Here is a 13,180-nt window from a genome sequence, read left to right as displayed (position 1 = left end):
CATATTTAAAAGCAGAGACATTACTTTGCCAACTAAGGTCCGTCTAGTCAAGGCTATGGTTTTTCCAGTAGTCATGTATGGATGTGAGAGTTGGACTGTGAAGAAGGCTGAGTGCCGAAGAATTGATGCTTTTTAACTGTGGTGTTGGGGAAGACTCTTGAAAATCCCTTAGACTGCAAGGAGATCCAACCAGTCCATTCTGAAGGAGATCAACCCTGGGATTTCTTTGCAAGGAATGATGCTAAAGCTGAAACTCCAGTACTTTGGCCACCTCATGCGAAGAGTTGACTCATTGGAAAAGACTTTGATGCTGGGAGGGATTGGGGGCAGGAGGAAGAGGGGAATAACAAAGGATAGGATGGCTGGATGGCATCACCAACTTGATGGATGTGAGTTTGAGTGAACTCCGGGAGATGGTGATGGACAGGGAGGCCTGGCGTGCTGTGATTCACGGGGTCGCAAAGAGTCGGACACGACTGAGCGACTGAACTGAACTGAATTGGAAGTTAGAAATCCTTGGTTAAAAACCCACCTTCTCTGCCTATCAGCTGTGTGTCTTTAAGCAAGTGCTAAGTCTGAGCAGTCTCTTCAGTGAAAAAAGGAACAGGTTATCCACCTGACAACCTGACAGTCTTGAAGTTAGATGCTATATCAAATATGCAAGTGCTTAATAAACTGCAAAGCATCTTATAAACAGAAACTGTTATCAATCATCTTAGAAGGTTTAATGAAAGAACTATGAATTTTTTAAGTTAGGGCTGTTAAAATGTCATAAAATTATTGTACAATGTGTTTAATAATATTCATCTCCTAAGGTCAAGTGTAATGGTTTTTCTACTATTTTAAATAAGGTGTAAGTTCATTAAGGATAGAAATCAAGTGATAGGCATCTTTGTGTCCCTAACGTTGTCTAGAACAAGTCTATGTAGGTCAGTTTAGTTGGTTGATTTGTTGGTTAAATGATTGATTGAGAAAGATAGTTTATGAGGTCAATATTCCTCAATTTACAGAAGAATAAATTGGCTTCTTTTAGCATTTTGAATTTCTAGCAAATAATTATTGCTCTAATAATATCTGTAACAAAACTATCAGAGTGAAAATGCCGTCGCACTGATACACTATTGTTGATTTCATAGACTGCACTGTGTGATGGGTGGATGGGCTGGAGGTGGGAGACAGAGGGCAAAGGTAATAGATGATTAGTATCTATTGTTAGAAGAATACTGCAGCTCTGAGGTTAGTATGGCCAAGAGGGTTAGTGAAACCTGCTACTGCTGCAACTGGCTTTAAAAATTGCAAATTCAGACATTTCTAATTTTCAGTATTTTCAACAAGTCATTTCCAAAATTTAAACAAGTTTGCCCTAACCTAAAGTATAAACTTTACATTGCTGCTTAGTTTCATGCATCTTCTCAGGCGTTTCTTTAGGAATTGTATTCATGCTTTTCTAGTTTTTGATATAGCTTTACATGGCAGCTTTCTTATTTCCTCTTAAAGGTTTTCAGAAACTTTTCCATCCCCACCTAAAACACTGTTTCATAGTTGACTCCTTTTTCTATTTCAGTACAGTATACTTTCAAATATGATTGAACTTGTTTTCATACTTGGTACCTTCAAAAGTTAAGGTACTTTTGAAGTACCTTAAAATGCTGTTTAAGTCATAATTATAGAGAAAATTCATTCATTAAACTTTTATTGAGCATGTGTTACGTGCCTGTCAGTCTCCTAATAGTCTTTCCATTTAATTGGGCCCAAATTTATGTAGTTCCAGAAAAAATCATCTGTATCTATTTCATGTAAACATAAGCAGTTTTAGCTAACAGTCCTTCTTGGGGTAGTTGGTATAATGAATAATGCCTTATAACTCCATATTACCAAATTCAGACTCAAATTGAAGAAAGTAGGGAAAACTGCTAGACCATTCAGGTATGACATAAATCAAATCCCTTATGATTATACAGTGGAAGTGAGAAATAGATTTAAGGGCCTAGATCTGGTAGATAGAGTACCTGATGAACTATGGAATGAGGTTCATGACATTGTACAGGAGACAGGGATCAAGACCATCCCCATGGAAAAGAAATGCAAAAAAGCAAAATGACTGTCTGGGGAGGCCTTACAAATAGCTGTGAAAAGAAGAGAGGCGAAAAGCAAAGGAGAAAAGGAAAGATATAAGCATCTGAATGCAGAGTTTCAAAGAATAGCAAGAAGAGATAAGAAAGCCTTCTTCAGCAATCAATGCAAAGAAATAGAGGAAAAGAACAGAATGGGAAAGACTAGAGATCTCTTCAAGAAAATTAGGATACCAAGGGGACATTTCATGCAAATATGGGCTCAATAAAGGACAGAAATGGTATGGACCTAACAGAAGCAGAAGATATTAAGAAGAGGTGGCAAGAATACACAGAAGAACTGTACAAAAAAGATCTTCATGACCAAGATAATCACGATGGTGTGATCACTCATCTAGAGCCAGACATCCTGGAATGTGAAGTCAAGTGGGTCTTGGAAACCATCGCTACGAACAAAGCTAGTGGAGGTGATGGCATTCCAGTTGAGCTATTTCAAATCCTGAAAGATGATGCTGTGGAAGTGCTGCACTCAATATGCCAGCAAATCTGGAAACCTCAGCAGTGGCAACAGGACTGGAAAAGGTCAGTTTTCATGCCAGTCCCAAAGAAAGGCAATGCCAAAGAATGCTCAAACTACCGCACAATTGCACTCATCTCACATGTGAGTAAAGTAATGCTCAAAATTCTCCAAGCCAGGCTTCAGCAATACATGAACCGTGAACTTCCTAATGTTCAAGCTGGTTTTAGAAAAGGCAAAGGAACCAGAGATCAAATTGCCAACATCCGCTGGATCATGGAAAAAGCAAGAGAGTTCCAGAAAAACATCTATTTCTACTTTATTGACTATGCCAAAGCCTTTGACTGTGTGGATCACAATAAACTGGAAAATTCTGAAAGAGATGGGCATACCAGACCACCTTACCTGCCTCTTGAGAAATCTGTATGCAGGTCAGGAAGCAACAGTTAGAACTGGACATGGAACAACAGACCAGTTCCAAATAGGAAAAGGAGTACGTCCAGGCTGTATATTGTCACCCTGCTTATTTAACTTCTATGCAGAGTACATCATGAGAAACGCTGGACTGGAAGAAACACAAGCTGGAATCAAGATTGCTGAGAGAAATATAAATAACCTCAGATATGCAGATGACACCACCCTTATGGCAGAAAGTGAAGAGGAACTAAAAAGCCTCTTGATGAAAGTGAAAGTGGAGACTGAACAAGTTGGCCTAAAGCTCAATATTCAGAAAATGAAGATCATGGCATCCAGTCCCATCACTTCATGGGAAATAGATGGGGAAACAGTGGAAACAGACTTTCTTTTTGGGGGCTCCAAAATCAGTGCAGATGGTGATTGTAGCCATGAAATTAAAAGATGCTTACTCCTTGGAAGAATAGTTATGACCCACCTAGATAGCATATTCGAAAGCAGAGACATTACTTTGCCGACTAAGATCCATCTAGTCAAGGCTATGGTTTTTCCTGTGGTCATGTATGGATGTGAGAGTTGGACTGTGAAGAAGGCTGAGCACCGAAGAATTGATGCTTTTGAACTGTGGTGTTGGAGAAGACTCTTGAGAGTCCCTTGGACTGCAAGGAGATCCAACCAGTCCATTCTGAAGGAGATTAATCCTGGGATTTCTTTGGAAGGAATGATGCTAAAGCTGAAGCTCCAGTACTTTGGCCACCTCATGGCGAAGAGTTGACTCTTTGGAAAAGACTCTGATGCAGAAGGGATTGGGGGCAGGAGGAGAAGGGGACAACAGAGGATGAGATGGCTGGATGGCATCACGGACTCGACGGACGTGAGTTTGAGTGAACTCTGGGAGATGGTGATGGACAGGGAGGCCTGGCGTGCTGTGATTCATGGGGTCGCAAAGAGTCAGACAGGACTGAGCAACTGAACTGAATCATTTTAAAATAAGAAAACTTTTTTCAGTAGTTAATAATAACAGCTTTTACAACAGAAAAAACAGCCATTATAGTATAAAAGCCTTTTGGATAGTGACAAAGAGTTTTAAAAAGTAACTTTTTTGTTTTTGTCTTTAAGAAAAAAAAAAACTTATTACAATAGAAATTCATGTAGTGTAGCCAGGAGTGAGGAAAAGGTTTCAAGCAAAGAGAAAAAAAATTTATAATGCAGCTGACTCACCAGCAGTGATATTTTCAAGGAACTATAGCCATTGTTCAGAGAGGCTGGAGCTTAGAGGGTATAGTATGAAAGTAGCAGAAAGGAGGGTCAGCAAATTAACAGGGCCCAGATCATTAAAGGCCTTGCTTTCTTTCCAAGAAGTTAGGACTTTTTTCATAAGGCAGAGGGGAGCCTTTAAAAGTATTTTAAGTAAGGACAAGTATTTTCAGGGGAAGTTTTGGAAGGTACTTTTTAGTAATATACTCCAGAAAATCACCCTCAGTGATGAGCTATGGCAGAGAGAGAGAACCTGGTGTGCACAGCATTTCAGGGACCGCTCTGTGGAGAGAAGCCTGGGAAGGAGGGTGAGAAGAACCCAGTAAGGATCAAAGGCACTCTTGGTCTAGAACAGCAGAGCTCAAAATGATTCAGTGAGTTCAATTTGTTTAGTTTCATTTTCTTAATTACATCATTTAATGACATTAGTATCAGTTGAGGTTGAAAGCTCCACGTAAATTTATGAATAATTCTGTCTGATTTGTGGATATACTCTATGCAGAATTTTAAATGTTGCAGGATAGCAGTATAAAAGAACATCTTAATATGGAATAATGTAAAAATAACAAAGCTGTCTATTCAAAAAGAACTTATCGCTAAGGAGTTCTAAGCATACATGTTAAGTGTAAAGTAAGACTGTTTTCTCTGCAGCACAAAGAGACAAGATAACAAGCAGTGTCCTTTCCCATCCGGCCCTGCCAAATTCTGAGATCTATCCTATGCTCTACCACTTTCCTATGGATCCTCATTTTCGAGCACAAGCGAACTAATTGCAGTTTCTCCCCTAAGTATGCCATATCACACTTTAAAAAAAAAAAAAAAACTAATTTCATGTTATTATTCTTTTGGTTGTGCCAGGTCATTGTTGCTCTGCACAGACTTTCTCTAGTTGCGCAAGGCAGAGCTGCTCTTCATCGCTGTGTGTGGCCTTCTCACTGCCGTGGCTTCTCTTGTTGCAGAGCACAGGCTCTAGGGCACATGGGCTCAGTACTGTGGCCCACAGGCGTAGTTGCTCAGTGGCGTGTGGGATCTTCCTGGACCAGGGATCGAACCTGTGTCACCTGCATTGGCAGTCAGATTCTTTATCACTGAACCACCAGGGAAGTGCCTGCCGTACCATTTTTAGCATGCTTTCCCCACCCATTCTACCTGGCAAGTTTCTGTTCCTCCTCAGAGACTCAGCTGAAATACCCCACATCTCAGTAAAATCCCCAGTTGATGTCTCAAACAGGTAGTTCTGTATCTGCAGTGCACATACTTTGCACATAATGAATACTCATAGCTGCATACTGTCTTCTTAGGCATCCTCTTAACTCCTGAGGCACAGGGACCCTGTCTTACTTTGCGTTGTGTCCTCAGCCTGCAGACAACTCCTGGGCATATACTTGGAGCCTAGTGACTGTTCCAAGCATGAAAACCACGGCTACCCTGAAGGTGGAATTTGGGCATCGCTGGCCATTACCCTTTGGAACATGTTTGTCTTAATGTTGTTAGGCTTCTTGAAAACATGAACCTGTGTGGTTATTATGTCCCTTCTCACCCGCCAAAGGCCCTATTGGTGCACCCTGTGTATTCAGCTGTCTCGTACCTTCTCTGCAACCTCTCTATTACAGGTGCTCTGCTGGGGAAATTTACTCTTGCCCTCTTGATTTGATAACTTTCCAAACAAAAGTGTATTTTTAGAAAATCCCTGCACCGTTAGTTTTAGCCATCTCCTTTATCTCCATATTTAATGATTGTTTTAAAAAAAATTCACAGAATGAGGGTGGAGTGCTACATCTCAAAGAAATACTTAGAAAACAAAACAGCAAATGAATCTTTTTAAGGCTAAAATGTATCCAAGCACCCATCCATTTTCCTTTTTACCAGTAATTTATAACATTCAAGGTACTTTGTTGCTTCAGACCAAGAAGGAATAAATTAAGAGCTGCCTATGTTGGTGTATGGCAGAAACCAGCACAATATTGTAAAGCAAATATCTTGCAATAAAAAATTTATTTTAAAAAAGCTGCCTGATCTTGAGCACTATTTATTAATACTAGACTGAGTAGGTGTCCTGACTGCACACGTGCACATTTTCCATCCATGGCTTTTTTTTTTCGGTCCTGCTTTATTTGATGCTTTGAACTGACCAAAAATGCCAATGTCCTAATATGATTCTTCCTTAGTTTAAAAATTGGCTCCTTTACCCTGTACTTTCTTTTTGCATAATGCAAACAATGAAGTTGTCTAAATAATCAGGTTCCTCCTAGCTTGAATTAGACAACAGACTCTACTGTAGAAGAATTTACATTGCAGGATAAATAGGATCATTTATATTAAAATACTTGATTCCTGGGTTTTGATTTTTCATGATGACACCTAAAGAACCATCATTTTTAGTCAAGTTAAAAAAATACTTTTATACATGTAAATGGTGTCAGGCACAAGAATATTGGGTTTAAATAAAAAGTATAATTTGGTTTTTAAATGAATACCATATCTCAAAATATGTCTTTTTTTTTCTGATTTAGTTTCTTTATTAGAGTTATTATAGCCCTTAAAACACCAGATTTACTAATGTATTGTCATCTGACAAAGCGTAATCAAAATACCCCTTTCTTACCTGGTTTAACATATTTAAGATCCTATTCATGTTTCCAGGAGCTTCATAATATTTATAAAACTAGAATGGTGAGGAGGAATGCTTTATTAGAGGCAGTTTTTCCATAAAGCACCTAGGCTTCATGCTACTGTATTTTTAGTTCAACCTGTGAATGTTATGGGCAATCTAATAGTCTCTGTATTGAAACAGAAGCCTGAAAGGTACCTTTTTGGCTTCATTTAAGCACAAGTTCTTCATATGCAAAGAGGCAGGTTTAGCAAGTAAAACAGATCTTCATCAACATTTGCTTTTGAAGCAGACCTGAGAAAGTTAGGCCATGCTAAATATCTGATGTGCTAGTTTCTTTGCCGCTTGATGGCTCCATTTAATAGCAGCATTTGTGACTCTCACTCTCCCCAGGGCCTCAAAAGTACTTTCCCTTTTTGCCTTCTGATTCCTGCCCCTTCTTCCCCTTCCTTGTTCTTATTCTTCTTCCTCCCAATAAAAACTACAGTGCCATAATAAAAATAGACAAATAGGTGGATTTATGACTGGATGCATAGAGGGGTGGATAGATAGAAGTGTGATGAACCAACTCTAGTAGGCTGTTAATGGTAGAATCTAGGTAGAGGGTGCAGAGCCATTCACTGAATGTTGATTCTTTCAACTTTGCCTTGTGTTTAAAAACTGTCATAATAAAACCTCTTAGGAGTGGCTGTCCACAAAATCACAGGGGCTTTCACTAACTGTTTTAATAGTTTGCTATTATATTATTAGATAAAAATAAAATAAGTACATGAAATGGTCTTCACAAATGAAGTCACCAAACTATTGATTTCAATGCATTTTATGTTTGAAGTTTACATTAGGCCATGCTAAATAATTACGAATGCACACAATGAGTCAGGTGTATGATAATGACCATGTTGTTACAGTAGGAAATTGGCTAAATAAATTGGGTATAGGTAGTTAATAAAATTTTCACAGCCATTAAAAGTTACAGTGTAGAAACAAATTCATAGACACAGAAAGATTTGTAATGTTTTCTATGCTCTCTAGATAATTATGAACTTACGGGTATAGTTGGAAGTACATATATTAAAAATAGAAAACTACATAGAAAAATGACTTTTTATCTCATATAGATCTTTTTAAATTCACATTTTCTGTTTTTTCCTAAAAGTTTCCTAATGTTTTAATTTTAGTAATAGAAAAAAGAAGAAAGAAAGAAAAATGGAAAGAAAAAAAAAAGAATGGAAAAAGAAAAAAGCATACTATTTTTCTGTGAAAATGGAGTGGGCAAACTTGTTATCTGTAAATAATTTTTTATCATGCCCAAAAGATTATCTGCATTTTTCCTTTTATATTTACCACTGAACTTCCCTGTAGCTCAAACAGTAAAGAATCTGCCTGTGATGCAGGAGACCAGGATTCGATCCCTGGGTTGGGAAGATCCTCCAGAGAAGGGAATGGCAACCCACTCTAGTATTCTTGCCTGGAGAATCCCATGAACAGAGAAGCCTAGCAGGCTACAGTTTGTGGGGTCGCAAAGAGCCAGACAAGACTGAGCAACTAACACACACACATCACTGAAAGCTACCCTTATATTTTTTAAATCTTGCTCTGATGAACAGTGCATTTGAAATATGTTAAAACAAATACTTTTATTCATTCTTCCGAAGATATTTTAGTGGACTTGACTGGTGGCTTTTGAAAGGAAAGTTAAGATGTTCTCATACTGCTAGGCCCAAGGCATTTCATGCTTGGAAATGCCCTATCTTCTATCTCTAATTACATCAAATATCTGTGTCTGACTCATGAGGAAAGGAAGCTTCAAAGCAGAAATAAGAAAATCTAATTTATTTCTAAATGCAATAACAATTGATATATTTTAGACAGTGTGACACCTGTGTTCCAAGTGTCTTAACCAGAAGAATTAAGAGTTCACAGATGTGCCAGTTAGAGAATAAAAATGTTTTTATTATTATAGGGCTGTTTTCTCCAAGGAGATTAAGCAATGTGCTGAAATTAGATAATCTTTATACTATGTCTCTGAGAGGGATAGATAGAAGAGACTATTACTGTTAATTTTTATTCTTCCAGTAACAGACACCACCCTTATGGCAGAAAGTGAAGAGGAACTAAAAGCCTCTTGATGAAAGTGAAAGAAGAGACTGAAAAAGTTGGCTTACAGCTCAACTTTCAGAAAACTAAGATCATGGCATCTGGTCCCATCACTTCATGGGAAATAGATGGGGGAACAGTGGAAACAGTGTCAGACTTTATATTTTTAGGGCTCCAAAATCACTGCCAGATGGTGATTGCAGCCATGAAATTAAAAGATGCTTACTCCTTGGAAGGAAACTTATGACCAACCTAGCATATTAAAAAGCCGAGACATTATTTTGCCAACAAAGGTCTGTCTAGTCAAGCCTATGGTTTTTCCAGTGGTCATGTGTGGATGTGAGAGCTGAACTGTGAAGAAAGCTGAGCGCCGAAGAATTGATGCTTTTGAACTGTGGTATTGAAGAGAAGACTCTTGAGAGTCCCTTGGACTGCAAGGAGATCCAACCAGTCCATCCTATCCTGGGTGTTCATTGGAAGGACTGATGCTGAGGCTGAAACTCCAATACTTTGGCCACCTCATGCGAAGAGTTGACTCATTGGAAAAGACCCTGATCCTGGGAGGGATTAGGGGCAGGAGGAAAAGGGGACGACAGAGGATGAGATGGCTGGATGGCATCACCGACTTGATGTACATGAGTTTGAGTGAACTCCAGGAGTTGGTGATGGACAGGGAGGCCTGGTGTACTGCGATTCATGGGGTCGCAAAGAGTCGGACACAACTGAGCGATTGAACTGAACTGAACATTTATTAAACACTTTATTTATGACTCTGAAGTTAATTTTACACTTATTGTTTCCTCTCTTTCAAAGACACTTTTTCACAGATTTTTCTGTCAATGACAATTAAAAGAATAGTTGTGTTAGTCACTCAGTCATGTCCAACCCATTGGGACCCCACAGACTGCAGCCCAAACAGACTTCTCTGTTCATGGAATTCTCCAGGCAAGAATACTGGAGTGGGTTGCCATTTCCTCCTCCAAAAGAATAGTTAGGTAAGGATAAAAGTAAAATTAAGCAAAAAGAGATTTCACCTCTGGGTTCCAGTTCTCTAATCCACTCTTAGTGGGTCACATGGAATGGTATTCCCTTACGTCTGTATCACTCTTCGTATACGCTGCTGGCCTAGTGCACCGGTGCCTTCCCAGTCCCTGCAGTACCTAATGTGTCACTGTCTTCATCTCTTTCCAGGTAAAATGTCCAGTGATCGAGCTTTGAGGAAGCAGCAACAGTTGAACAACCTTGTTTATATGGTGACAACTCAGGCCAAACCTGGCGACAGAATTGTGGATTTCTGTAGTGGTGGGGTACCGTATCTCTTCTTTATTCTCTTTAGCCTTTCCAAGACGAAGTGACTTTACTACCGTACACTCAAGGACATGTTTTTATATGACAAGACTGTTGTCTCAGAATAAACAAAAGCCTGAGGGACCAAATTAACTTGTTCCTTTTCTTGCCTTTTTCAGGGCCATGTTGGGATTGTTCTAGCTCACATGCTGCCATCATGCCAGGTAAGGTCTGAATGATAGATGATAGGAAACTGCACAATTCAATTAGCTGAGTCTGGCTTATCCCTCTTTGAGCTGATAGTCATTCACTGAGGTCACATATGAGGTACAGGCATTTTATTTTTCATTGAACTACACTTCTAAGTTTCAGAATCTTAGGGGAAAAGAGTAGGGCCATGTACAGTTTTTATTTTTTATAAAAGAAATAATTATTTCACTGTTAAATAATTAATGATGAAACCAGTTTAATTGTCAACATAATTTTGTACTTGAAATACTAGCTTCTGGAACTTGTTGAGCATATTCTTTGGTGCCTTGGTTTTTAGTCATTGTATCAGAATTGTAAAAATATTTTCTAAAGAAAAAGATAAACCCCAGATCTACCACTCTGATCCACCAAATGCATTTCCCCCCATGTGCTCATTAAACCATTGTTCAGAAGGATGCTTGTTGCTGCAAATACTAAGACTGCAAATACAATTTCAACCACCTGCTTTCACTCAATCTTATGTCATAAATGTTTTTTCCTATTGCAAGTAGTTTTAAATATCATCACTGAAATGTAACTTCATAATATGTTTTTGAGTAAATATACTGTAATTTATACAATCACCATCACCATTTGTTAGAAGTTTGTGCCGTTTTTAGTCTTTTGTCATAGTAAATCATTTCCTCCCAGCTTTTAGCATAAAAGCTAGAACTTGATGTCATTTTTTCAAATTACAATTCTTTGCTTGTGAGCTCTCTGGAAATTACAAAATAATTAAAGTGATTATTCTCAGAAGAAAAAATGTGGAAGAACTCACAGACTGGCCAGAATGATAGAGAGTGGAAAGTATTATTCTTTATCTTTCTTAGTAAATAAATGAGGAATATAAGGAGAAACAGGCAGGCATCTGTTTCATCACCAAGGAAAACAACAATTTCATGGTTGGAGTAAGAGGAAGAGAGCTCACGGAGCAGAATCCTGGAGATGCAGAGTCAGGGTCTGGTGTCTTTTTTTTCCCTTCCTAAAAGGTCTGGAAACTTAGAGATGTTGAAATTGGAGAAGGAAAATCTTGGCTAGAATAAAGGCTGGAAAACCTTTGACACCAACTATCCTCTGACAAGCTTTTTATACAAAAAGATCCAGAATTTTTCCATAAAGACAAACGTAAGGACAAAATAAGGACCAAACTAAGAATGAGAATGATGAAAGTGACCTAAGTCTGCCCACTTTTCTTCATCCAAATCAGTGATGTCTCCTCTCTTCCTTGGCCTGGCTTACTATTAGAAATTTGTGACTTGTTGCTGTGCCTTTTGCCTTGGCCCCACCAATCCATACTTGCAAGCAGCTGGTTGTCCTTTTACCCCATGTGATCTGGCTCCCATTACCTCTCCAGTCTGATTTCTTCCCTCCACACCCTGTCTCCCCACTCCAAGCTCCAGCATTGCTCACTGTACACCAGCTATACCAGTCTTCTTGGTTCTTCAAACCCACTGTATCCTTCTCACCTTGGGCCTTTATATATGTTTCTCTCTCCACCACAAACAGTCCTTCCTTCCTCCAGCTAATTTCTATTCATTTTTCAGGCCTCAATTAATATGTTACTCTTTAATATTAAATGACTAAAACCTCTCTTAGTCATCAAGTTTTCATGCTTCGATAACACATTTATGTCTTTCATTAAACACTTACCACTCACCGTATTATACTTACCTGTCTCACTTATATCACCATATCTGTAAGCTCCAAGGGTTCAAGGACCTTGTTTGTTTTTATACTGTACTATCTGGCGTATGTCCTAGCACAGGATAGTGAAAATGAAGTGAAAGTGAAAATCACTCAGTCGTGTCTGACTCTTTGCGACCCCATGGACAGTATAGCCTGCCAGACTGCTCTGCCCATGAAATTCCCCAGGCCAGAATACTGGAGTGGGTAGCTGTTCCCTTCTCCAAGGGATCTTTCCAACCCAGAGATCCAACCCAGGTCTCCCACATTGCAGGCGGTTTCTTTACTGTCTGAGCCACCAGGGAAGCACAACGGTAAGGATCAATATAATATGATCAACATTATTAAAGCTAGTAAATACAGTAATAATACTTGGCTTTAATGTCTAAATTAGGTTACTGAATATACTATTGTTTCCTGTGTGAAATCTAGGTTATACTAATAGAAAACAAGGAATTATCATTAATTCGTGCTAAGAAGAGAAGTGATGAACTAGGTTTAAGCAACATTTGGTTTATTCAAGCAAATATGGAGTATTTTACAGGGATGTTTAATATTGGGGTAAGTAATCATGCAATTTCAGCTTCTTTAACTAAATAAGAGGAATGAAATGTCCTAGAGTAAATAAAGGAGATACATTTATTTTCTTTGCTAAACAAGAAATGTATAACTTTTGTTTTCTGCTATCTATAAAGTATACCTTATTAATGAATATTACTTCATTCACAGCATTTTATTGTTACATGGTAAAGATAATATTTGTTCCTCTACCAGACAAGAACTGTATTTTCTTCACTGTGAAATCCCTAGTGCCTGAAAAAATGTTTGACACATGGCAAGTACTTTAAAAATAGTCACTAATTGAATGAATTCTAATGAAGATGACTTCCCTTGGTTTATTCTACATTTTTAGAAGGAAGTGAAAGAAAAGAAAAACAGAGAATATAGAGTTTGTTTATATGTGTAACTAATTCACTTTGCAGAACACCCGAA

At 38.4% G+C, this 13,180-nt stretch overlaps 1 protein-coding gene across 3 annotated transcripts in view; it reads left to right on the top strand.

Moving 5' to 3' along the window:
• GSTCD (glutathione S-transferase C-terminal domain containing) overlaps window positions 1-13,180 on the top strand; it is a 133,972-nt gene that overhangs the window by 90,518 nt on the left and 30,274 nt on the right. For all 3 annotated transcript variants that reach the window (XM_060417548.1, XM_012179571.5, XM_042251166.2), the window contains 3 exons: window positions 10,160-10,275; window positions 10,435-10,479; window positions 12,620-12,748. In XM_060417548.1, the coding sequence (XP_060273531.1) occupies window positions 10,160-10,275; window positions 10,435-10,479; window positions 12,620-12,748 (290 nt within the window). The remainder of the gene's footprint in view (window positions 1-10,159; window positions 10,276-10,434; window positions 10,480-12,619; window positions 12,749-13,180) is intronic.

This window comes from Ovis aries, chromosome 6 (assembly GCF_016772045.2).
Source record: "Ovis aries strain OAR_USU_Benz2616 breed Rambouillet chromosome 6, ARS-UI_Ramb_v3.0, whole genome shotgun sequence".
In the NCBI taxonomy this organism is placed as follows: domain Eukaryota; kingdom Metazoa; phylum Chordata; class Mammalia; order Artiodactyla; family Bovidae; genus Ovis; species Ovis aries.
This window is presented reverse-complemented; position numbering and strand designations above follow the sequence as displayed.